Source organism: Embiotoca jacksoni, unplaced genomic scaffold (assembly GCF_022577435.1).
Source record: "Embiotoca jacksoni isolate LCO1_2020_lvr unplaced genomic scaffold, fEmbJac1.0.p SCAF_96, whole genome shotgun sequence".
NCBI lineage: Eukaryota > Metazoa > Chordata > Actinopteri > Embiotocidae > Embiotoca > Embiotoca jacksoni.
The window spans coordinates 672,602-699,797 of record NW_027185454.1 but is presented as its reverse complement, the minus strand read 5'-3'; the positions used below and the strand labels follow the sequence as shown (position 1 = coordinate 699,797).

At 38.9% G+C, this 27,196-nt stretch overlaps 1 protein-coding gene across 1 annotated transcript in view; it reads right to left on the bottom strand.

Annotated features, from left to right (window-relative positions):
- Positions 1-2,203: 2,203 nt before the first annotated feature.
- LOC138193800 (low density lipoprotein receptor adapter protein 1) overlaps positions 2,204-27,196 on the bottom strand; it is a 44,599-nt gene continuing 19,606 nt past the window's right edge. Inside the window, exons 2-10 of the mRNA XM_069142031.1 lie at positions 26,638-26,780; positions 24,296-24,408; positions 17,309-17,423; positions 16,840-16,912; positions 16,459-16,545; positions 12,183-12,310; positions 11,067-11,101; positions 7,615-7,643; positions 2,204-6,453 (exon numbers count right to left, since the gene is read on the bottom strand). Coding sequence (XP_068998132.1) covers positions 6,407-6,453; positions 7,615-7,643; positions 11,067-11,101; positions 12,183-12,310; positions 16,459-16,545; positions 16,840-16,912; positions 17,309-17,423; positions 24,296-24,408; positions 26,638-26,780 — 770 coding nt within the window. The 3' untranslated portion in view covers positions 2,204-6,406. The remainder of the gene's footprint in view (positions 6,454-7,614; positions 7,644-11,066; positions 11,102-12,182; positions 12,311-16,458; positions 16,546-16,839; positions 16,913-17,308; positions 17,424-24,295; positions 24,409-26,637; positions 26,781-27,196) is intronic.

The window sequence follows — 27,196 nt, the reverse complement described above, 5'->3', positions numbered from 1 at the left end:
CTCCGAGAGTCTTTGTTCAGCCACAGTCTGTGGTTTCTGAGGGAAGAAGAGTTGTCAAGTTAAGTTTTAATGATGGTCAAGTCCTCCAGGCTTAGAAACCAAACTTTTAACCCATCATTATCCTCCACACTGGCAGACTTAAGTAGATAGCGTGTCATATTTTATTTGATTAGTCAGTTGTATACAGTATACGTGGTGATGTCACAGCTGATCCTTCTTTCACAGTTGTGCACAGTCTGATAATGAGGCACCCCGTCACAATGCCTCTTTACAAATTAAAATGGTATTTGCATACCTGTGTAAACAGTCATCAGACTGAACAAACACTCAGAACGCTTACAGAAACGAGAGCACACAACGTTAATTACATTGGGATTTAAAAAAGGCAAAATATGTGGGGGAGAAGCCCTTGTCTGAAACCCTTGACTGGGACTGGGACTGTTCCAGGTGCAATTGCACGCAAGTATTCATTCTTTAAGACTTTTTTTTCAATAGCTGTGATCATTCATCATTTAAAAAACATTTTTAAACTTTGGGAAATCTGCTTGGATAAAGGTTTGTGAAAACACATTTTATTTTACTATCTGAGCTTGGTCACAGTAAACAAGAGTGAAAACAGGTTCCTGAGGTCAGTGTTTCTCTCACTACATCATCCTTAAATACTAATTGTATGCAAAAAAGTGTTACAGCCAGTTGGAAAGAAAGGAGGCCGCCCATATCTTAAAAAAACATCCTTGAATAGAATCAGAAGTTACAAATCTTTCACAACCGCGATTGCTTAAAGTTTGAATAGCTAAATATTAAAGTGGACCTAAAACTGAATGACCTGATCAGGCTACATACCTTAATTTAATCCACATTTCTTCCTAAACTTGATCATTTACAACATTAAAACCCCCTGCCTAACATTGTGTAGGTCCCCCTCGTGCAACTGAAACGGGTCCGACCCATTGATACATGGACTCCACAAAGCCTCTGAAAGTGTTTTGTAGCACCAAGACGTGAGCAGCAGATCCTTTAACTCCTATAAGTTGAGAGGTGTAGCCTCTAAGGACTCCATCTGACTTGTTTTGAAGCACATCCCACAGATGCTCAATCGGATTGAAATCTGGGGAATTTAGAGGCCAAATCAACACCTTGAACACTCTGTCATGTTCCTCAAACGATTACTGAACAATTCCTATCAAAGTCAAAGTCGCTCAAGTCCTTCCACTTGCCTGTTTCCAACACAGTTAAGGAGAGGCCCCCGGGGGAGTCTTCTGCTGCTGTAGCCCATCTGCTTCAAGGTTCAACATGTTGCTCACACCACTCACTGGATGTTTTGTCTTTTTGTGACAACTCTGTAAATCCCAGCGACAATTTTGAGGGAAAATTCCAGTAGATCAGCAGTTTCTGAAATATTCAATTTCTCAGCCTGTTTAGCACCAACAACCACGCCATGTTCAAAGTCAATTGAATCACCTCTCAACCATTTTCTGATGCTCTTTGAACTTCAGTGGATCCTCTTGACCATGTCCACATGCATAAATGCAATGGGCTTCTGAAACATTATTGGCTGATTATGCTTCAATGGGCAGTTGAAGGGTTGTTCCTAATGAAGTGTGAGTGTATATGCTGGTATAATCATAATGGTGTAAGATCACTTCAACATAAAGTGTATTAATATGTTAGTTCTGACATCAGTCAGAGTTCATACATGCATTTTCAATACTGACCAAAAATATTCCCCAGATACTGTTGTCTGCACCGAATATGCATTATTTAATCTTTTAAATAGCCATGAGCTAAAAATATAGACATATTGATGTGTGTCAGTCAGGCACCCAAACAAGAAAATGCCCTCGCTTTTGATCGACCACTGGGAGCTGGAAAATGTTTGAGAGAAAAACAGTATGGATTACATTTCATGTTTGAATTGAAATGTTCTGGACAGGTCGACAGACAGACCAAAATAAAAGTGTTTGGTTTTGGTCTGCACTGCAAGCAGCTGCAGCTTAACTGTTTGCTTTTGAAGATGTATTCAAACACTAAGTTATAGAGCTGTTTTGGATTTTAATTGAAATGCTACAAAGAAACACACTGCAGTCACATGGTGTGACATGCTTGAAGGCCGAACTGTCTCTTTGGAACTAAACCTTAAATGGAGAAGCTTCCTTTTGATTGATTTTCTCTATTCTCTGATAAAAATGACAGCTCAGTGTGATGAAGTATTTGTACAAAGTCCTTTATTATGCATAAATATGTAACAAACCGTAACAGTTTCCAAAGTCTGTACACATGTTTACACAGATTAGGACAACTGCTTGTGATTTATACCCAAACTGCTATTATCATATTATCACAACACTGTTGGAAACCCACGAATTGCATAGATAGAAAGTAAGCACCGTGTTAAAGTAAACCGATACTGTAAACGTCAGCTGTTATTCAATAATAGCTTATCTGAGATTTTTCTACTTTTCCTATTCAAAATCTTTCAAATGTTTTACATCTTTGAATGTTTTATGGTATTAAATCCCCCCTCAGGCTGATTTGTATTCAGTGCACTCACGACAGTTTGGCATGTTACACCTCAAACTGCCCATCTCTCACCACCCTCCCACTCCTCCCTCACAGAAAATCATCAGCTCCTCCAGAGAACTGCATCCATTCAAGATCTATTGGGGATCTGCCCACATCGATGTGCTGTATACAGAATATTGTAGACATGAAACACAACTTTTAGGAGGCTGCTGGATTGATCTTTCATTTTGAAATCAACTAAAAGGAACAAAGGGTTGTTTCAAACTATATTCAAATATCGAACTGTGCCCCTCATAGGTCATTTACTATTGTCCATTCCTTGCCACATGCTGAACATTAATGCAGCTTGTGTTGAAGCTGTGCTGAAAAAAAAAAAGCTGTGTTTATGCGCATGACTAAATTTGCTTCAAAAATATTGTTTGTCGATTGTCACTGAAAACCAATTCATCTGAGCGCTCCTGGACAACAGCCTATCTCAAAATAGCACTCGATAGCACTGAATCAGCGGATAGTAAAGCATCAACACGAAATTCAATCACTCAATCAATGCTGCCGCTGAAAAGGTGAGCAGATGTTTCCAGTCATGAGGGGAGGCGCTCGAGCGAAAAGCACAATGACAATAATGCATTTTGACAGTGCACTCTGCCGACCTTGACCTTCTCAGTCAAACCTGAACTGCACAAATGGCTCAACCGATCATCAGTCGACATGCTGGGAGCTATTACTGATGTCCAAACTAAGTAGCTCTTTCAAAAAGAAAAAAAAAATGCAAAAGAGGTGGTATTTCAGCCTGTCAGGAATGAAACAATGCAATTAAGCTTCATGGCATAACCTGATAAGCCATCCAATTATTCTGCAGTGGGTGTCATGACAACAACACAGAGCTCTCGCCTCCCGCCGTCACAACTATTCTCAGTCATGATGCCATGAATACGGAGAGAAAGACCACTCCAGCAGCCAGAGTGGGGCACAATATAACGTCCTCTTGACAATGAACGCCATCTGAGAGGTGGCTAAAAATAATCTGCACAGTTTAAGCAGAGAAACAATTTGTCTATAATAAGATTTGGGCCAAATCCATGAGGAAAGATGTTTTGAGAGAAAAGGAAAACGAGAACAATGTAGCACATTTTTCAGTTAAAATGTGAACTATGTTGATCATTATAACGGGTAATATCTGACTCGGGAGATTTGTGTATGACTTAATCATGTACTTGATGGCTATTTTATTTAATTTTTTTTTAATAAAGCAATTCCTGCAGTCGGAAAATTCACATACATTTAAATCTGTACAAATTGTTTAACCTAATGCAAAACATACAAGCATCTACACATTCACATCTCAACAAGAGCGATAAATATTTCTAAAAAACAACCTGTGTGATGCCCTGTTTCTAGTCGTCCTACTTCCTTTATAATATTACAATATGTATACATACAGTTAATACATACAGCTTTGACATTGAAAAAATACAGCGTATGGAAATAGGTTTCTTTACTCGACGGGTTTTGCCTTGAAATACAGTTCCCATCACCTAATATCATCGCCACTCTTTAATGGTGACATCATCTTTATGTACAGTGACAGCTGAATGGATGAGATGAGGATGTAAAACAGTCATTGCAAATATTGTGTGGAAATGTCAGCCTGATTCTGCAAGGGGAATTTACCTGCTGTATTAAGCCATGAAGAAAACAGACATCCTATTTCACTGGTTTACATAAAGCAAGCATACAGAATGGTTGGTTGATTTTGATAATAAATTCATCCATGACAGAAATGTTGTGTTTGAATTAGATTTTTTTCAAACGGAATATGATTTGTTTATCTTGAATGGGAGATTTTACACATCAAATTCAGCCTTTTCGTCAGGATTGGTGGAATTTGGGTTATCTCTGCTTATAACTGGAAGACAAACAATCTTTGAGTGGTGTTTACCAGGCAGGTTGGGCATGATAGAAGACAGTTAAGTCACTCTATGGAAAACATAATTCTGAATTTTTGGAGCTTGACCATACAAGGATCTAAAAGTCAGAATACCTCAGTTTTTGTTGTTGCAATTTTGACAATTCTTTGTGTAATAATTTGCCTGTTTTGAGACCCCTAAGCACAACTTTAATGTGCTGAAGTACCTCTCTGAATGTCAAACTGCAGCTTTTTGTCATGTGTATTGCTGATGATGCCCCTAAGCTCTAATTCAGTGAATGCATTACTTCAAACCTCATAATGAGATTGAATGAAAAGGGACACTGAATGTCTTCCACAATAAAGTCAGACTGAGCTGTACATGAATGTTCATCCTTGTCCTTGAAAACAGCAGTTTGGCTATATTCGCAACACAAGGCCTATTTAGCGTACCCAGTGCTCCTGAAGCTTTCAGCCACTTAAGCCCCTTTTCCACAGCTGGTACCAGCTGCACTCTACTTACTATTTCTGGTTTTAAATGGGGCAAAGATTGTAGATGGTACCCGTTAGGGATGAGCATTTCAAGCAAAAATAGTATTTAATAATCACTTGGAACTAATCGACTATTAGCCCTGCCGGTACAAGTTACACATTTTAGATAAATATTAAATATAAAATTAAATTATATAAATGTATATAATAGTTCTGTCGGGGTTCCAAGCAATCTGAGCTGATACTAAAAGGTGACATGAAAACACTTCAGACTATCGATTGGTGAGAGGGAATCATTATAACCACTGCCTGACTTTAGTGCATGACATGGGACATCCTGCAAAAATCTGCCATTGTTACTATAGCTTAGCAATTCAGCGAGCATGTGTGTCATGCTGAAGATGACATTCCAGCAGTTTTTTGCAGCGTCACTATGATAACAAAACCACATTGAGGAGGTACTGTTTGTAGCGAAAAAACACAAATGAGAAAAGTATCTGGTGCCAAAGCGGGTGGAGTCAAGTGGAGCTAGTACCTTCATTTAAAAAAAAAAAAAAGGGCTCTATTGTGGCTTTTCACAGCAGAGCCACTCAGATTTATGGTTTAGTTTCTTATAAAATGACCTGGGTATGGACATTTTATCTTGTGATAACAAGTGGATAAAGAAAAGGGCAACTAAAGATAAATTATCTATTATTTATGAGATAGATGCTCCATAAAACTCCCGTTATATAACAAACTAGACCAACTCCATATATGCTTTTTGTGGAAACATTTCCTTACTCTCCCAAGGTTAATTCCAGTTCTTTGTACCATGTGCTTTAAATCGTCAATAAAAAGATGAACGAGGGGAACTGTCAGAGTTTCAGAAAGAGATGACAGACTTCTGAACAAACATTTCTCGACTGGGATACAACGTACATCTTTATCAGAATTTACAAATGGAATCCATGTGTGAAAATGTTTTACAAGTCATCATTTAAAGGAGGAGACTTATATTTATATTTGATATGATATTTATCCTCTGATCCTCTGTGAGAATTTGATTGTGTAGAATTATGTAATTCTTTCTTGCCTTGCAGTGCTGTATTGCACACTGTGTGCGCACCGTATTTCATTAAGCAGTTTGTGAACATTTGAATTTGGCAGAAGGTGGTTGTTTACACTGACTGGAGTGTGTGTGTTGACTGGCAGGTATTCAAAGAAAAAGCATTTTATAATATCAGGGCATTCGTTCTGGCTTCTCGACAGCAGTCCCACAATATCAAACACAGCCTCTCTGACTCAGTTTGTGCACCGAAGAGCAAGATGTGTTTTTCTGTCTAATCAAGTCAAGCATGTCGTTCTGCGTTGGTCTTCGGGACTGGAGTTTGCTTTCTGTCTAATTTCTGTGGTGCAGTAAGTTGGGCAGCTATTGTCAGTGTGTTTTATTCAAACTCATTGTTGCAGATAGGCAACAATTCTCAGCGGAGACCTCCTGGGGACTCAGAGCTGCATGGTCAGAGACGGGTTCGGAGCGGGACTCGGCCAGTCTGAGAGAGAGAAAAGAGGTGAGACAGAATATCGCCGGAGACGTCAGAGACATTAAATATGTATTTAGAAAAAGGGTTTAAAGGATATGTAAAGGTTAAAAAAAAAAGGAAGAGGATGAGAAAGGGTGAAATGTTGTAAGGGCACATGGAGGATGATGATTTGAATGATTAAAATGACAGTGAACAAGTGAGAGCAAATGTGCAGTGTGCAATGTGAGGCCCTAAGTGCCAGACACGTGGAGAGTTCAAATTTATTTGAAGCCCTTTGGAAAAACCACAGTTGCTTTCAAAAATAAAAGTAAAAAAGAATGTACGCACAAAGTGAATGAAAGTGCTACTTTCTACAACACATAATTTCATGAATTCAGTATTTCCATTCCTAATGAAAAAGATATTTCAGGACTATCCCGGCTATAATGTCCAATTGACTGAACATGATAATAGGTAGCGAGATAAATAACCTTGTAACCGAATGCAAAATTTAGTTCAATAATTTTTAAAAACTTTAAGCTAAATTAATAAATTATATCAGTTTCTCAAAAAAAAAAAAACATCTTATAGTTGTTGTTTTTTATTATAATGTTTCTGCCTGATGTAATGAAATTCACTTACGTTCACAAGAATAGGACACATTTTAGGTCATAGTGACTTTTAACCTTTGACCACCAAAACCTAATCAGTTCATCACACAGTCTCAGTGAAGGTTTCTGCCAAGTTTGAAGAGCATTGAAAAGCGTTCCCCGAGACTTCACGTTCACATGAATGGAACAGACATATGTACGTGCATATGGACGGACAAGCCAGAAATATAAAATCCTCTTTCCGCAACTATCTGGCCTGCTTTGACGATGTTCCAGATGTATTTAACTGGTCGATAATTTGGACGCTTTCTTTTTTTGTAAGTGGAGTTACAAATGTCCAAATAACAATACTTTCCCTGGAGAAGGGGGCCTTAAATCATGTCAGCTCACAAGGGATCAAGTATTCAAAAAGATTGAGGACCACTGATAGAGATGACATGCTTATTGCTGGGAAATGTCGATGATGCAAAACAGAATGGTACTATACATGAATGCTGTATAATCTAAATGTAAGGCCTCAAGCAACATGCAGTACCAAGTACACACTGTCATAAAATAACACACTCATCAGATAACTTACCAGGGTCTGTCTCCTCTACTTCCATGTTGCTGCATGCCAAATAGAAGATAGAAGAAATCATGACAACTTGACTCACTGATAAAGGTGAAGGAAAGTGAAAAATAAAGTGGCCAGAAGCTGTGCTCATAAAGAGTACAGAGAATTTGCGTGCGTAGTTTAATTACACAGCAGCCAGTGCTGCCCATGCTCCACCATGCATATTGTAAAGTAACTCTCAAAGAGGCCGAAATTATATAAAAAATAACTCATCACATTTAGATGAAGTTAAATAATTAAAGTACCTCAGTACTACGCCAGCAGTCAAATAAGGTCACCATTCATTTAAGAAATCTTAAATGCAATTTGAATCCTTTAATTAACCCAATTTGAACTGAGGCTGATGTCAATAGTTGTGAGCACCATTTGCCCTGGTTGCAAGCACTGAGGCGTCACTGGAATAACTTTTGTCAAATTCCAAAATTAGATTTTTTTTTTTACAGAGGTGTAAACCTTGACCTGTGTAGAAAGTTTTAATTAAAATAGCTTAACTGAAATTGGTTTAGCTGCATCAGTTGCAGCTCAAGTTGCAAAACTATAAAGCACTAACAGTGACTCCTAGAGGGCGTGCAGCTAATTGTATTCAAAAAGATGACAGGTTCGAAGAGAATCACTGACCCACAATAAACTGACTCCCGTGCCATCTTTACATGCACAAGCACTTTTAAGAGACAGCAACCCAACCCAAACTGGTTAAAAGAGACAGACTACACCAACCCAACCCAAACTAGTTAAAAGAGACAGACTACACCAACCCAACCCAAACTAGTTAAACGAGACAGACTACACCAACTCAACCCAAACTAGTCAACAGACTACAGTTCAATCTGCTTTCTGCAGGTAATACTGCCCTCCTTTCTGTGGCTCCACTCCAAAGCAATTTTTTAATTATTATTTGGTAGCCTGCCACTTGTCATTAAAACGCCAATTTACCATGTTGCGGTCATTGTCACTGTGTCATTGGTAGTAACTGATGAGCAGGTCCAATAGCTAGCTACCTTCAATGTGCCTGCCCACTCAGCATAACAAGGCACACGCACACTTTCTGAGAGCAGAAGGTCACTCTTATGACATGGAGAGAAACAGAAAAATGCCTCCTTTTCAATTCAGCTCCCATGTCAGTCAATCATCTCAGAATCAGATTACATTAAAAAAAAAAAAAAATCTATAATTTTTCACTGAGCATGAATTCTGGCATAAACTTAAACCTAACATAAAGGTTAAAATTAAGCATTTTCTACACACAAGATTTTGCACAAACCCTGCTGGGTTCACATGCTTTGCCAGTACTGATTCTGATTGAACACAAAGTTGTAGTCGTCTTGATCCAACGGTATTCCCAAAGTCACATTTAACATTAAATAGGCGTGACAGACATGACAACACAGTGTGATCCAGAATCTTAAATGTTTCAGGACAGATCTTATCCAGCACTGCCAGACCGCCACTGCAGTGCTCGACATCCTTGTTGACCCCTGCAGAGAAAGTTTTCTCTAACACTCCACAAAACCTCCAGTGCTTCCTCCAGGATGTCAGATTTACATGTTTGTCCTGAGTTTCGCCTTCCTCCATGTGACAACTGTCCACACTTGAGAACAGCCTCAGCGGTGACCCACCTTCCTTTTCTGATCTCTGTCTCCAACCAGCCATCTTCCACACAGACATGACTGTGTATAATCCCTTCTTGCCATTTTCTCATTTGCTTTGACCAAAGCGTTCAAAGTCCAACACAACAAACAGATCTATTAGCCACAGGCAACACAGCTTAATGAGTTGCCATCGCTTTAATGTTTGTGGCACCAGATCTCTGTAGCTCTTCTCTCTTAAAAGAGGGATATTACAGCACTGGAGGACAGATACACTGTCACATACACTATCAGCTGCAAATATTAAGAAATGAAAAGCCATGCAGACACTCACTGCACTGATTGGCCTACATATTCCTCGGTTTGTTTTGGATGGAGGGCTATTATGAAGAGATTTGAGTTTAGATAAGTGTGTGCTGAGAGTATATGAGAAGGGCCAAGTGCATGGTGTTGTGAGCATAAAAGTATATTGTCTATGTGTTTTCTAAAAGTCAGCTATAAATATGTTCACTGACCCAATGTGACCGTAGAAAAAAATGGGTTATTTCCATTAAACATATTAAAGATGGAGTCCATGTGACTGATCACATCCAGGTGATGTTTTCATACCCGCAAGTCTCATATTTTACACCCCCGAGACCCACATTGTTGTGTCTCTGCAGGTATCTCACGCTCATGAAATGTCAATTTCACAGACTGTCACACTTTGAGAAAATAAAAAGTCTTATATTGTAATCCAAGTTCAGTGATAAAGAGCTGATGCATTGTGGAGCGCCCTTCCTGGTTTAAGCTGCTGCGCTGCTGACAGCCCTGCCAGGAGAGGTGGCGTTCATGTTGGCAATAAAAGGAGCGACTGTCATTTCTGTTGTGTGCAATGGTTCAATTGCAGCACAGTTATTTTGCAAGAGTTCAGAGAACTAACTGTTTACACATCATTTCTAAAGTCAGGTCTGCTTAGTGTTTGACACAAGTTTACAAAAGCCCATCCACATGTTTTAAGTCCTGCATGTTGTTCTGCGTTCCACTATAATCGACAACCACAGCTTTGTCGACTGCAAACAAAAATACGTCAACTGCTTATTAAAATATCCAAAATATAACCTAGATTTGTAAGAGACAACATGAATTAATTTCAAAAAAGCTTCAGAAATTAATATATTGAGATGGTTTTGCAACAGTGTTTTTCCAAATGATTTTGCTCAGTTAGTCAAAATGAAACATTAAATCCTTCCCACTGTAACTACAAACAAAATACATTAGACATTTCAGTCAAATCCCCATTTCAACACAGTTGCTTTTAAGCTGCTTCAAAACACAAAAATCACTTTAACGTTTAGAGTCAGAACTGGGCTGTTTTATAACATAACAAAAGTGTGTACAAGGTACAAGATCAAGTCGAATACAACTACTCGCAATGGCAATTTATTTTGCTTTAAGTAGAGCTGACAGCTGCTCGACTCTAAAACGGCCTTGGTTATTTAGCTGAGGTTTAATAAGAGATATTTCTCTGTGTATGAGTTTAAATAAGGATTTGTGTCAGTCAATGTGTCAAGTAGGTTTTTTTTTATTTAAGAGTCTCAAAAGTTCTGGCAGCTGACCCTCACCCTCAGTGTAACTGTCATCATAAACTGCTCGACTGTATTCAAAAGATGATCTATTTCCGTTTTAGAGTTTTAATTCAATTTAAAATTAGTTTAATAGATTTAATTTTCTTGAGGGAATACTTAATTAAGGCCTGTTCTGCAAGCACACAAAAATCCCATCTCCTTTTGTAAATTGAAGTCTAATTTCTTAGTGTTCAGCAGATTTGCAGTTATGTGCAAAGGTTACCTTGAGAACGCATCATCGAGCCCATCCTCCACATCCTGTTGAGACACAATAATATGAATCAATACACACGTAAATGTATAATCCTGCTGCTCCTGTCCTTTCAAGCCTCTGTGCATCTCTGCTGAGTCAGCTGTTTTTCATAAATAGATTCATTGAAATGACACATCAATTAATTTGTAAATTATAACTGTAAAAATTAAACCCTGAAATGTCATCATCTTGTTTCAATCACTATGACTGTACCACAATCAATATTCATACCAATAGATAGAGCCTGATAAACATCACTGTTCAAGCTACAATGGCAAAACAAATATTACATTTATCTCTACATAAAGAAAACGAGGTTATCAATTACACAGCTGTAACAACAATAAAACATGAACATATAAAAGATCAAGTCAGAGTTGCTGATGAGGTCTGACTCAATGACATCAGTCTATAGAGAAGATATTCTAATGAATGTGGGGCCATCTAGTGTTGAATATCTGTAAATGAACACCAGGATGGTAACATGCATCTTCAACATCAAATATATGCAAAACATTTCTTAACATCATTTGATACTTAAAATGTGTTGACTATGTAATTTATGTTTGACCTATAACATAGTAACTAAAGCACAAAAGAGGTCAGTTTGTGCTCTGTCAAGATTTAGCATCCTGCTTTTGGCTGTGAAAACTGGATACTACTGTTCAGTCCCAGAGGATGTCAGCAAAGTGACACATGCATGATATGGATGAGGCTGAGAATGTAATGCATTTTATATTCTTCAAAAAAATACCTGCAGAATAACCCATGTTTGTAAGACATGATACATAGATGTAAGTTACAGTAGGCATAAATTCAAGAGGTTTGACTTGGCTGTTTTTTTTTTTTGAGAGGCTTATTGCGTACCAATATCAGCCTGAATGCTGACTTTATTAAGCAGATTTCAGCCAGGACCAATCCACATTAAGTACTTTATTTATCAGTGTAATTATAAAGTTCTTCCACTAAGATTTAGGTTTTAGTCCTAACATAAATAGTCTGGTCCATGCAGTGCGGTACATGGTTTTCTTAACTTGACTGTAACCACTGTTTTAACCCCAGTTAAAAGGTCTGTGTCCGACCTACCCAAGAGTCGTGCTTGATTGGCCGCCTTCGAGTGGGGTTGCTACGAGGCGAGGGCGAGCTGAGTGAAGAAGAAAAGAAGGGCCTCCGAAGCCTCTCCTCCATCCCACTGGGCTTACGTGCCTCTGGATCTGTGGGAGATGGCAGGTGTGGATGAGAGGCTGACAGGGAATACAAGTGAAAGTGCAGGGAGGAGGAAACGTAAAGAACAAAGAAGCCGAGATCAGATGAGAGGGAGAGGAAAAGGATAGAGCACATCCGGACACCGAACAGAGGAGAGAGGCGGAGAGACTTGTCAGATTTTTTGTGTATCTGCAGCACAGAGGTGAAACATCACCTCAAGGCCATGACATACTCCTCTGCAACCGGTAGAAGTTAAATCATCTCTGTAAAACTTTCATGGATCTTTCTGTGCCGAGTTACTCCAGTGGTCCTTGAGGCTTTCGCGTCGGAGTTTCTCTGTGTCCTCGGACCACTACCGCTGGGAGGGGATCCCAGCCGCACATTTTAATTGAAAGAATATGGGAAACCCAGGCCTTAAATAACAACAAAATGAACGGATAATTAACTCTCGTGTTGTACATCCTTTGACCCACTGAGGAGCAGGAAAGATTTTGACCTATAAATCCTAACCTATAAATGTCATGGTCAGTGGAAAGCACTTACAATCTACTGTTGCCCGACTGACTAATGAGTGGTTCATACGTAGGTAAATTTGTCCTAAGTGACATCAGTTAAATTTGTGTGAGAGAGGTGCAGTGGACACAGTGTCACTGGAAAGGTCATTTACATTTATTATACAACTCACTACAGCAGCATTTACCAAATCACGTCGAGTAGAAACTGCAGGGTTTGTGAGGAAAAAGCCAGGGCCTCAGGACTGGAAGAATCCTTTGAGGATTCAAGTACTTACTCCAAATCTGCATCTAATTACCATCTCTGTTCTGTGACTCCAACATATTACAGTTGTATTTTTCACAGTACGAATCAGATTATTGCAATCTTGTCAGTGGCTGTAGAGAAATCTACTGCCACTAGGCATTTTGAAATAACATTTTGTTCATTCTCCTAGAATTTCAACACCTGAACTGTTTAAGGCCAGTTACAATGGTTACACGGTCTGCAGCAATAAAATTCCTGCCATTAAATATGACATATATATATATATATATATATATATGAAATATCCTGAAACTTGGTTTCAAATCTTAAGAATTGACTAAATTAGAAACAATCCAAGTTAAAGCTCATTAAAGACATCCTCAGTTCAAAGGAATAGTTTTTTTAAACTATTTTAGAAAATATGATCATTATCTTTCGTGCTGAGAACAACAGCCAGCAGCCACTTAGCTTAGCAGAAGTAGTGGAAACAGGGAAACTGCTAGCCAAGCTATGTAGCCACATATTATTTCTTGTTTGTTTAATCAAAAACCAAAATGTAAAAATTACACATTGCCGTATTATGGGGGATTATGTGTCAGACTTGTTCTTGGCTGGGCGTGGGAACCTACTGGTAAATAACCATCTGTAAAATCCAAAAGGTGTCATTTCTACACTCTGGTGTTTGTACGAATTAAATAAACAGGATGTAAATGTTATGATAATTAGTGAGTTTTAGAGGTTATGGTCAGTGAACTTTTCAACCTTAGATAAAGCCATCATAGCCATTTTCTGTTTATGCTGGGTTAACTGATTCCCCGAGTAAAAGTTTCATACTTAACAAACTTTTGATATTGACCAAGAGCGCAAATAAGTATAAATTCAAAAATATCAACCTTAATATCCACCAATAGAACAATACTCTTAGGGCCTGATTTACTAAACTTTTGTGTGTGTAAAATCACGTGCAAATTTCACACCACCAGGCAAAAACAAATGTCCAAGCTGATGTACTAACGACATGCAGTGAGGATTGAGTCTTTCAAATGTGCACACGTCCATGTTGCGTGTTTGCCTGAATGCATATGCAATATTCGGCGTTTCTACTGGAATGTGCAAAATACTGGAAGGGGAAATGCAAATACAGAAATTTAGCACCCGCAATAATATTTACTAAACCTCAAAGAAGAAATAGGAGAAGTGATTATGTGAGTATTTTAGTACGACTGAAAGTCATATAGGGGGAGACCGGGGCTAGTTGTCACACTTTTCACTTTCTCTTATATATCTTGGGATCCATAAATCATATAGTTATACATGATATACCAAATGAAAGAGTAAAGCGTCTGGTGTATTTTTTTGTATTCAACACATTTTAAGATCTTACTTCAGAACAGAGTTATAGGCAGGACAATACTTAAATGTTCACTTGTGTCAATTTACCCCCATCGGTGGTGGGTAAGTTGTCACACTGGATATTGCAAGAAACAAACCTATGACAAATATAAATTCAAGATTTATTTTTTAATAACAGAAAGTCTGAACTAAAACAGGTAGAGAATAATATCAAACAACCTTTAAAACAGAACCATATCTGACTCAGACTCAAGGTCAGAAATGAAGTTCTCGCACACGTAAGTTGTCTCTTTATCGGAGTTTGCACCGGCATCGCTGGGAAAGGCTGACATGGTGCTAATCGGCACCACGGCTGGGTCATCACTGGGATGTGGCAAGGCTTTACTGGTAGCTGCAATTATATGTTAATTATCATTAAACAATCCTTTGACTGCTGATTGGCCAACATTACCTAAATTAGCTACCCCTATTTATTGAACTTTCACTCATATTATTGACAATGCCACAGTTGGTACACTTTCCAAATAGCAGCTGATTAAACAATATCTCAAGGATTTACAGTAGAGGCAGATTCTGTTTGTATTTGTTAATGGGGCTAGTTGTCACATGTGAAATATGCCCCAAAATCTCCCGAGACAACTTGCCCCCATATTGCCATATTTGCTAACGCTTGCTAAATCTCTGGTTAGCTCACAAAACTGCATAAATTGAAATGTACATGTTTTTTATTGTCAAAAACAGTTAATTTGCGCCAACTTCAGTTCACAGCATGGCTGACCGCTCCCAGACAGGAAATTGCATCAGAATCAGTAAATGCACAAAACCTACATTAGATTTCTTAGCAGCATCCTCTCGTGTTGGAAATAAAAGCAGTGTGATCACTTACCCAATCAATCAGATGCGCACATCAGGAGAGACGGCTGCTCTTATTGTGGTGAAAAAGAGACGCAGGGAAACTAAAGAATACGCAGAGAACGTGGTTTCATACCCGTGTAAACATTCTTGAGATGACAGAGGCAGAAATTATTCAGACATATCGTCTGTCCAGCGATGACATTTCCAAGTTATTTTATGAACTGAATAATGATTGACAGCCAATAACAAGGAGGAACCGCGTAATACCAGCAATACAACAAAAAAAAACATCTTACGACTCAGCATTTTTCTGCCTCTGGTTCATTCCAGCGTGTCGCTGCTTGGATATCACACCCAGTCCCGTATTCAGGAGTGCTGTCCCAGGTCCTGAATGTGTCCCGCAGAATTCACAGGTAGGCAGTAGGCTTCATAAGGATCCCAGACACTCGCGAGACACCGGATGAAACTAATTTACCTGCTCATCACAGAAAGAGCTGGACCTGCTGCTCAGTGTTCGTTAAAAGTCATCTCATCCACCGTCATCCTGTTTTATTTGCTGACGTTTTATTATAAACCGTTTTTTTTTTTTTTTTGCCTAATATCTTGCCATCTTCTCATAATTTAATCTATTGATCTTTTTGTTATTCCCACGGCATTGACTTCCTCACTGATAATTTCCTATATAGCGTTTTGTTCTTGTTATATTTATTCATTTCAATGGGATCAGATTTCCTTTTGCGGTCGTTCTGTTAGAACGGCTGGAATCACTTTAACACACGCAAATACCTCATTTAAATAGAACAATTTGCACCTGATATCAAAGATGCAATTATTTTTAGTAAATCACCTGCAAAATGAATGTGCAAATTTTTGGAATAAACATGCAATTTAGTACCCTTTATTTGAGATCTTAGTAAATCAGGCCTTTAATGGAACTGTGTGCTGCTATTCTTCAAATTGGAAATCATGCTAAAAACCTCACAGTTAATCTCCATAAAATAACAAATTTACCTTAGCGGTCTGGTATTAGTCAGTGATGTTGCAGTACTAATCCTGAAGAGGTTCTGCTGTGTTAAATTCAGTGCTGTGACCTTTCACTAATAAAACCATGTTTCATGTCGTTGCTGTGGAGGCCAATTTGATATCCAAAGACACACAATGGATGAAGACAAAGTACAAATGAACCAACCTGCTGGAACACACTGAGTGTCTGTTGTCGCTGTCTGCCTGTCGCTTGCTGCACAGGAACAGCAGGTCCTGGCCTTCTTGCTTTTGTCTGTGAACAGAGAAAATATTCTTGAAAACAAACCCGAAGAAAACTATAGGACCCATTTATGTTTGGTTCTTTTTCATTCATGTTCAGGCAATTTAAGAAGCACAGAGTACAGCAGTGTGTGTCATACATAAAGCATTCACTGCCAAATTGGTTTGAAAACTGGTAGAATTCCCAGTTACTTTAATCATACACTGGAAGAATTACGTACTTGGTTTTTTTGTCTAAATAGCTCACAAAGAATACCTTTTACAGAACTGCCCCAAAGCAAATCTCCTCTTTGTTCAGGAAACTAACCTTCCTGAGCAATCTCCCAAAGATCGAGGGCTACTTTAAATGCCTGGGCTACCGTTAATGTCACAGCCTGAGCCTGTAGGGGGGGGAAAGACAAGAATAACACAGAAATAAAAAAAATAAAAACACAAGTTAAAATATAAACATTATGAATAACTATTGTTTCATTTTTTTGAAAAGAGGATATTGTATTTGAACTTTTCTCTAAGTTTTAACTGTCTATAAATAAATATATTTTTAAACATTCCACAGTTTTTATTTATTTCTTAAATTATGTTTAATATAAAAGCCATGATCTATCCTAAATGAGACCGCCACAAGATGGAGCCACCCACCATCTACCAATTTGTCCTTTGGTTTCTCAGCTGTAGTTCATTAGACTCAGTCCTCAAACAAACTGACCTTCCTGCTTCAGTCTAAAAACTGATATATACAGGTACATACAACAAATACACAAGTGTTGCACACTTACAATTTTCTTCTTTTGGCAGAGAAACGCATGACACTCGAGAGTCTCGTTGAACTGACTCTGAGAAACATATGCGAAGACCTTATCCTGAGTTTTATCTGCTGTGCAGTACGAAATTCTGAAAGAGAAGAAACGGAGGAATAAAAAAGAAAATACGTAAACATTATTCCAGTTTAGCAACACTGTCAATTCACCTGATGTACATCCATTTACAATGATAAATGAACAAAGGCCGCAGACCGGAACCAATTTGTTACATTAATGTCTTACGGCAAACATCATTTTTAAATCAGGTGTCACACACACACACCGAAAAAACGACAACATGTACACAACACGAGCTGCTTGTCTGCACTGTTAATCAACCCTCATACATCAAGGTGAGCTACACTGCTATTCAGGCTATAACTTTGCCTTTGTGTTGAACCTTCTGCATATGCATAAGCACACCAATCAAAGCATGAGAGCGCTAGTTATGAATATTATGCTGATTAAGTCCACAGCTGGGAATGGTGTAGCAGGCAACAAACGAGCAGCAGTAACACCCATAAGAGGTGCTTAAAGCTGCAGGTACTTCATATTTTTGGATAAAACTGGTATTTTATGCCAAGCTCGAATGTTGATTCAAATATTGCTATAAGGCTAAACATGGCCCAGAGGGTTATTTGACCCTGAAATTCTTCATTAAGTATGTTGATAAAACATAAGCAGAGACAACCTTTACAATTTGGGGTTGTGAATGTGGCACAATGAGATGCACCATAAGAACTTAACTCAGAGTTTTAATAACATCAACTTCTAAAAGGCGTGTGAAACTGCATGAAGTCCGTTGTAATACAGTTACATACCATTCCCCCGCCGTGCAGGTAAATTTTGTTGAAATATCAGATTTTCTACTGTCAGCAGGAAATAGAAAGTATTGGATTATGAATTGATGTCCACTGTGACTCTATTGCACTTGAGACCTCATTCCCAGCCATCACGCTGAATCTGTTATCGATCTAATATCTAGTTTTAAAAAAATCCAATTGCCTGCAAATGCAGTCGTGGCCATAGACCTGTGATTTTATCTCTAAAACCAATCTAGACAAAGTCCACCAGGCCATTTTGTCCTCGTGCAACCGCTTGTATAGGTTCACTGAGGCGACACACACAAAACCGATAGATTTGCGGTGTCGGATTTGATGCAGGCTATTAGAAGCTGCATCGATCTGGAGTCACCCTGTGTGCCTATCTGAAGTTGTTACCTGAACCAGCAGTGTGCATGATGTCCATTGCTTTAAATGGTAAATAAGCCACAGTGAGTGATGAACTTGACCTTTGTCAAAATAATTAAATGTACAGCCTTTTTTCTAAGCCAAGACAAGGTTAGGTGCTTTTCCTCTCATTATGGCAGCTGTTCAACTCTGATGTGTGAGCTGGAGCTCTTATTTTTCTCCGAACAGAACACACAAAGTTCTGTTGATGCATGTCATCATTATCATCACAAAGGAAGATACCATAGGACTGCATTCAGCTCTGGGTGGATCACTGTGTAATCTGACATCATTACAGTCACTAGTAAACTGTATGCAAAAGGGATTTGTGGCCAGCTGACACTCATTTGCTGCCACTACTTCAAACAGGGGCCAGTAGGAATGAAATAATTTATTCGAACAAATAACAAGCATAAAATCATTAGCTCTCATACCGCCCTCTCAGATTGTTTGCTGGCTTGCACCATTGATACATGACCCACATAGCAATGCCCAGGACACCCAGCTCTGTGTTTCACCCCCTCTCCTCACGGTCTGACTTATATTTGGGCCGTAATTGTATTAAAATGAGAAGAAAAAAAGTTTAAAGGGTGACCCATTTAAGTTGGGAAAACAACGGTGATGTAACCAAAGCTCTGTAAGTGCTCAATATAAACTCAATTATTTTCTTATTGAGATCAACTAACACCCTATAACATTTCACACAGCCTGAATTTCACATATTTTAGTCAACTTCTGTAGTTTAAATCTCCACATATTTGCATGTTGATGTTTGTGTGTTCTGAATTTTGATTTGTTATTCAATAATATTTATAATTATCACTATTAATAAGAATAGAGTTATCTATCTTAGGACCATTGATTTCAACTTTTAACATCAAGTTTAACTGCTGTTATTGTGAAGAAGTTATTCTGCATAAAGGGTTTGGACAGTGGGCCGTGCTGAGGGCGAATAACATGAACATTAGTTTGTGACATCACAAACTCAGAGAGGTCCAAACAGCACAGTTGTTGAATACAGGCTGGACTGACAGGACTGAGCATTTTGACACCTTCACAGTATTCATATAGCACCTAGACCTGCTTTATGTTCAAAAAAGAAATGGAAACTTGAATTTATACAAAATGGGACCTTTAAAGGACAATAAAAAAAAAAACACAAGAAAGACATGATTGTAAAAGATTCCATTGCTTTAAAGTTATTTTATAGCTGCTACTGATTTGATCTTGGCTTTGACTTTTCTTTTAATAACTCTCTTTTTATAACTTGCATTGTTTACTGCAGTGGAAAGTTATCCCGAGGTTCTTATGCACAGTTTTACAAATGCCTTTCAACAAGAAAATCAGTTAATTTTTCACAATAGGCGGTTAGCGTTCCCAGAACATTATGCTGTAAGCAAAATGAGCAAATAGGTCAGCACGCATACAGTCCATGTATAAGTTGCCAGTGCCCCCAAATACTGTATGTGCAACAGCAAGAATCTATGACTGCAGCATGACAAGCATTATTATTTAGCATTAAAAATGTGCATAAAATTCAATCATATTGGGCAACATGATCATTTTTAAATTTGCAAACAAATCCCATCTTCTATTATCAGCATGAAAGTCATTAATATAATTTTATGATACATAGATTTACATATATTAATGGGTGACCTGGAAAATTGACCATTACATATATTCAAGCGAGGATAATGAGAATCTGCCGACAAAGACACGTCACTGAAGTGAGCGTCTTTAATGACACAGGTTTCTTTTATCAAAAGGTCTCTTAAAAATAGCGTTTACTCATTACAAGATATCTGCCACAAAAATCTTTTTAATTACTGCCACCAATGTGACAAACAATGGCTCACACTCACAACATAGGCCTTGAGCTCGAAACAATAGAGGGAAATAATTGACAGTATCGCAGAGTTTTCACTCAGCTTGAACAACAGAAGCTGAGCTGTCAGTCTGCATCACATCTCCAAAGGGGCTCTCTGGCCCGTAAGCCTTTGATCTTCCTACTGTGTAGAGCACCGGTATTTTTTGAGAGGGAATATCATTGGAAATATTTAAATATTTACAGTGCAAAGCCTCAATAGAATTTCACACATCAAAGCCTCACATTTTCCACAACACTGACTAAAACGGCTGTGCTGTTTAATACAACAATGAACTACTTCTATTCAACTATTAGCCTAATGTAAATGCAACAATGAAAAACAGCAGTTTGCTTTTGCTGCACGGAAACAGTCACGGAGACATTTTTTACAAACTGATGAAAAAAGCCGCCTCTCCATCACACGGAATATTCTGATGGCTGCTCATGAGCACCGTCACGTCTTGTGTTCTGAGTTTACAGATCCTACACACACATTTTACGAATCTAACGGCATGCCAAAACATGGTGCATCTTTACCAGGTGGGGTGTCAGTCAGTATTTCAGCTCTCCTTTTCTGACCCGTATGTTTTGCTGATTGATATGCCGGCTGGTCACCGAGAGCTCTCGTCAGAATATGAATCCTTCACACTACAGATGGAGGCTTGAATACCCTCACAATGTGCTGCTCTGTGGACTGATTAAATATGTATGTTTTAAATAAAGAGTGCTTTTAAAAAGGACAAATAACACACAGGATTGTATTTGTTTGCAATATCTTGATTTAGACCAGGTTTCCACAGTATTGTATATAAAAGCCTCCTCCAGCTGTCAATACTGGAACACCAACCAGCCACTTCTCCACTGATCCAGTAAGTAGTCAAACTCCTACGTCTTCTCTTTCAACTGTAGGTCGAATCTGTGACCCAAAAACAGAAAACACACTGATTTTGAACTACAGATGGTAACACTTCTTTAACATCCATTTTGGTTTAAATGTGTATTCTACTGCAATCTAATTTAGAGAGAAACATTTAGGTAAATATGCTTGTCTGTGTGTAAAAGCTATGCATTGAGCTAGGGCCAGGAGACATTTAGCTTAGATTAGCAGCCTATCTCTCTTCAAAGTTAAAACACAAGTTAATCATGTGATTGGATATCTTGTGGCTATCCTATAGTATGTACAGTCGTTGGGCAACCGTAACGCATTTTGACTTAGAATTGTGTTTTGCTAGTATAATGGCAAATTTGCAAACTTTTTTTTTTACTTTTCCAGCTGCGGAATCTGAGCAGCAAATGATCATATCAACATTACAAATATTTTCTGTTCTTACCTAAGCTTTATTAGTCGTCTGTAAAATATCAGTGAATTAAAAATAACTGATGTTTAATAATGTAAATTCAGCTCAGCTCTGCGGCAGTGGTAGAGTATCATGTTCTCTTTCTGTCCCTGTCAGCAGTCAGACAAACAGCAGCACTAAAAATCTGACTTGCACATTTTGGAAGATCAAGCTTATGATAATATTATTTGAGTGTCTAATGCTGCAAATTAGATGCGGTGTGAAGTGTGCTGTCAAGAACTGAGTGGCTGTCGAGGCTGCTGAGTACAATATCACCCAGTGAAACTGTGAAAACTTAAATGTCACTGATACAGGTTGATGCTGCATTGTTTGAAGGTGGGTGGGTGTGGATGGATGCATTGGGAGGGGTTATGGGTGCTTGGATCCTGTTTCCAGTGCAATGCACAAAGCCTTCCTGTCTGTCCTCTATCCCACTCTAAGCTTCCCCTAAGGGAGAAACAGCTCGCCTTGCAGTGAGTGCGAATACACAATTAACTCTATAAACACACACATTTACATACACACTCACTGTGTGAGTTGCATACTCACAGGTCCATCCATGCATGGACATGTGTGCAGACATACACACATCTTGTGTATCGAAGTCATTTCTCTCTTAGTTGTTATGCACAATAAACAGTCTCCATTCTCTTATATTTCCATTCCTATACTTCTTTCACCCTCCACTTGCTTTCATGGCCAACAAATGGATTATGTGCAACAAAAATAAGATGTAAAAAGGGGGGCAGAGGGCTGTAAGGAAGTGGAGGTGGGGGTGGGGTCTCATAAAAGGGGATAAATCTATCCTCAGTCAACCCAAGCATTGCATGAGGCCCTTCCACTGTCTCCTGTATCATTACTCTGGACTGTCCTCAAAGACTTGAAGCGTGAGTTTCAAAGTGAGCAATTAATTGTCTGTGTTCCTGCATCCAGAGCTCTATTTCAGATAATATGAGCAGAAAAAAAAAATGTATTTCTAGAAAGTACAAAGGAAGGAGGGAAAGAGAGAAGGGGAAGATCAGGAGAGAAAAGAAGGAGATCAAAGACGAGGCTGGTTCCCTTGGCCTGTGGTCTGTTACCACTGATAAGGTGGATCAGAAGGGTATCCAGACCTTTATGTGCATGCGTGCGCACACACACACACACACACACACACACACACACACACACACACACACACACACACACACACACACACACACACACGCAATACATGCTTCTATCCACATGCACACACATCCCTTGCCTTTATCATAGCCTGTTCTCTCATCACAGTCCAGACATATGCTATTTAGGCTGTAATCCTTAATGACATGAGGCCCCATCTATATCACAGGATGTTATCCAGAGACAGGAAGTTAGCCAAACACAACACAATCCACACACACTCTTCACTGATTTGTTAGAGTGAAACCTAGCATGGTGCTGGAAAAGCATTGACACAGAGAGACAGTAACAGACCCCCCCCCCCCCTCCCTCTAGCGACCCCCCAGGCCTCACATTATTGGTTTCCGAGTGAACTTATCAAACATGAGATGCACTACAGCTCTGAGCACAAAACTGGTTGGTTTAATCCGGCAAAAGGAGCCCAAGCAAAGGATGGAGGACAAAGTGACCTAGATAGAAGATATCAGATTCTTTATGTATAAAACAAGGGCCTGCTTGAAGGGTTAGCATGCATTGATAAACACCTAAAGAAAAAGTCATAATTTCAGTAATGAACCATCATTTTACCAGGTGACTGCCACATGAACACATATTTGTTAATAATAATAACAATAATAACAATGTAGCACAATTCATGCAGAAAATGCAACAAAAAGTGCTTCACATAAAATTGAAGTATCACAACACGTACAATAAAACAAGGATAAATACAAGAGGGCCAAATTAGAATAAAAAGAAGTGTCAGCTGATCTAGAGTGCTTTAAACCCTCACAATATCAAATATACTCTCTATTGTACAGTGAATGGCTTTATACTGATTTAAAGAATACTTTTACAGAGTGTGAATATAAACTGAGTCAAGGTGTGCACTCTGCTGGAATGTTTGTCTCATTTCGCCTCAAACCTCCACAGGTTTCTCTGTTGATTCAGTGTTTTTCATTGCTAACCAACAGATAATGGCAGCATGCTAACATGCCCACAATGACAATCCTAAAACACCAAAGATGTATAGCAGGCATAATGTTCACCATACAGTTTAATGTGTTAGCATCCTAACAACTGCTATTTAGTGCCACACTCAAAGCACAGCTGAAGCTGAGTGAAATTCATTCTCAGGAGCGCATTAATTAGAATGAATAGATGAGAATGAATTAATAAAGGCATGAATGTCTGCATGGACAAAATTTTGTGCCAAAATTGAGTCGTATGTTGAGATATTTCAGTGAATAAGCAAAAACTTTGACCTGCTTCAGGCACTAGAGGAAAATCAGGGAGGAGAGGTTCCTCTGAATAATTGTCAATGATTCAATCAAAATTAATCCGGTAATCCTTAAAGTCACTATTGTGGCTAAAAACGTACCTGTATATGGAGACATTCTCCATGAGGTCTGTTGTCTCTGTGTCTGTGATGATGATGCCTTTCGGTGAGACCGTCAGCGTTACTTTCCGAAACTTCTTTGCACTGGCTCTGGCCTGTGAATGTGAAATACAAAAACACACAAAGACACACGTTAACATAAGTTGGAGAAAATCTTGCCTCAGTTGGACGCAGAGCTGGCCCGTCACTCTGACATAAATGCAAAATGATTTGATTAAAACACCAAAAACCTTCAACTATGACACTATACTGCCGAGCAAAATTAGCAGCCTGCTTTGTCCCAGAAATGAAGGGAATTTATAAAAGGCGACAGAACGGGAAGAGGAAAGCTGCAATGTGAAGCCCAGAATGAGCACCCGAGGTCGGGCTGGCAGCCATCGACTCCCCCTGCCGCTCTGCACCATCTGGAGTTTAGAAAATGCAGCCATAGTGCTGAGCTTGTGGTCTGCGAGGGTGCCTGTTGACAATGACAATGACCTTCTTACCATGCAATTAAATTGCAAATGAGAGCAGTTTAGTTTCTCACTCAAGTGATATCAGGTTAAGAATCAGTAGAGTGATTCAAATTAAATTAAATGATGTCATAATTTACTGTTCCTTAATACTTCAAACATTCAAACTGTGTAAGAGCTCTTATATTTTTCAAGAGGTGATATGAAGACCAGTAATGTCGAGAAACAGTGGATGAAAATGAGAGGAATCTATGCTTAAAAAAAAAACTAGGACTTCTCAAGGACAACAGGAATGGTGCCATGGCTGGAAGAACCACAATAACCTGGAGATAGTGACAGTGAAGAGTAGATGCTGCTTAGGCTCACAACACTTCTAACATGGGACTATTATATTATAACAGGGAGGGAAAGGCCGCTGTAGCTGACTGTGGTAGCTCATTCATATCGGAAGTGCTAAGAGCTACAGTTTCTGCTGTCATGTTTCCTGTGTCATGCCACCAGGCAAAAACCAATCTGTCAGCTTGAGATACGCCAAGCGCAGCCTTTTCTCGATATGTTTGGTCCCTCCGTCTCATCTTATCGTGTCTGACTGAAGCATGTAGCGAATGGAAAAGTCACAAATGTATTCAGTAATCCTATTCAGGTCGATTGGTTTCCAAGGGAACAGACAGAGACAACTGAGTTTTGTCTTGGTATAAATCAATTGAATCTTAATCCTGCCATTAGGTTCGGTTCAGTCTCTAATTGAGAAGCGGGGGGTTTATGATTTAGACTGCCTGTGCCAGGCGGTTCTTCCTGCAAAGAAGGCCTCAGACAGATTAGACTGTCTCATTGTGGGTGATTTAAGGTGAATAGGTGTGCATGTGTGTGTGTGAGAATGAAAGGAAATGAGAGGGAGAATCATGAATATAATATAAAGGTTTGCATGCGAAAAGGCATTCCTGTAATTGGGGTCTTTGTGTGTCTCCAAACTGACTGCTTCAAATGCAACAGTCAATTTACAGTTTTCAAAACAGTCTTGTAAAACCTGACAGAATACTGAATTGATGTGGGAAACCATGCTCAGAAATTCCCTGTGTGGTCCAGTGATGTTTAGTAAACATCCAAATGGAGATTTTACTGCTGCATGTGAGGATCTCTTGATAATCCTTGATTAACTGCCATATTGCCATGCAGATATACTGACCTTGACATAAACATAACCCATGCACAAACAAATGACAGAAATTTGAAGGTGAATGACACTGATTGCTCAGCTTCAAACTAATGCCAGTAGGCAGCTAAATATTTCAAAAAGCATCCGAATCAAAACATTTCCCTAGAAAGGATGGTCCATCCTGCATGCCAACTTAAAACATCACACCGATCCAGGAATTTAAATTGGATGATTATAGGGGTGTCCACAGTGCATTTGCTGATGTTATCTTATGTTCACTGTTTGAATAAATAGTCATCCTGACAAAATGTTGTCCTGGGCCATAAGGCAAACATGGATCAAATCTAAATTTATCAAGTATTGCCCTTTAAGTCATTTGGATAATGTGCACTGTAGTTTGGGGCTTTAATTTCACAAATCCATCAGGGAATTTCTATAAAAAGAATCACAGCAATTGGAATATTCACAGAGTACTCTCTTAAAATTCCACATTGCTAATGAAGGGGCTGTTCTTGCCTGCAGTATTTTTTTGCAGCATCTTTAGCAAATACCAGAATCAGTACAAACATATGCCCCGTATTCAGTGTTTAATGGTGAAATCCAAGTATAGTATATAAGATTCATCAAGCAGTGAACATAAAATGGCAGAGCCAATAGCATGGCTGATATAATAACATTACAAGGTTGTTTGAGTCATAAAAGTAGCAGCCACTCACCGTGGCAACAATTCTGCGAATGGCAGCAGAGGCCATGTCCTCTCCTTTAGGCTGGCCCACCAGAGTCATACCCAGGTACTTCACATTGAACACCATCCCCTCCAGAAGAGTCTCCTTGGTGTCCGTCCAGTTCTCTGGCAGCTCTGATTGGACAGAAAGACAGGTCACAACACAAAAGAAATGAACGAATGCTCGCAAATTATAAATGAACACGTCACATAATCAAGTTAACAAGGCATATTATTCCGCGTAACAGATATTATTATAGGTTATAATTATTTATTTATTTAGACAATTACAGGTTATGTTGACGTTTTTAAATGTCACCTTTAAAAAATGCGCTACAATCCTTAAAATAGACATAAAAGTTAAAAGTATGTCAGAATTAGTTTTCAGGTCAGTGTCATCATAGCAGGGTTTGTTGAGCCGACTGTTTACTCAGCTCAGACAACATGTGAGCTGGCAGAGTAACGTCACAGCTGAGCAGACAGCGGTGTGGCTGAAGTCAGACTTGGCAAACACTGTCTGATATAATGATTTTAACATGATGTTTTTGTTG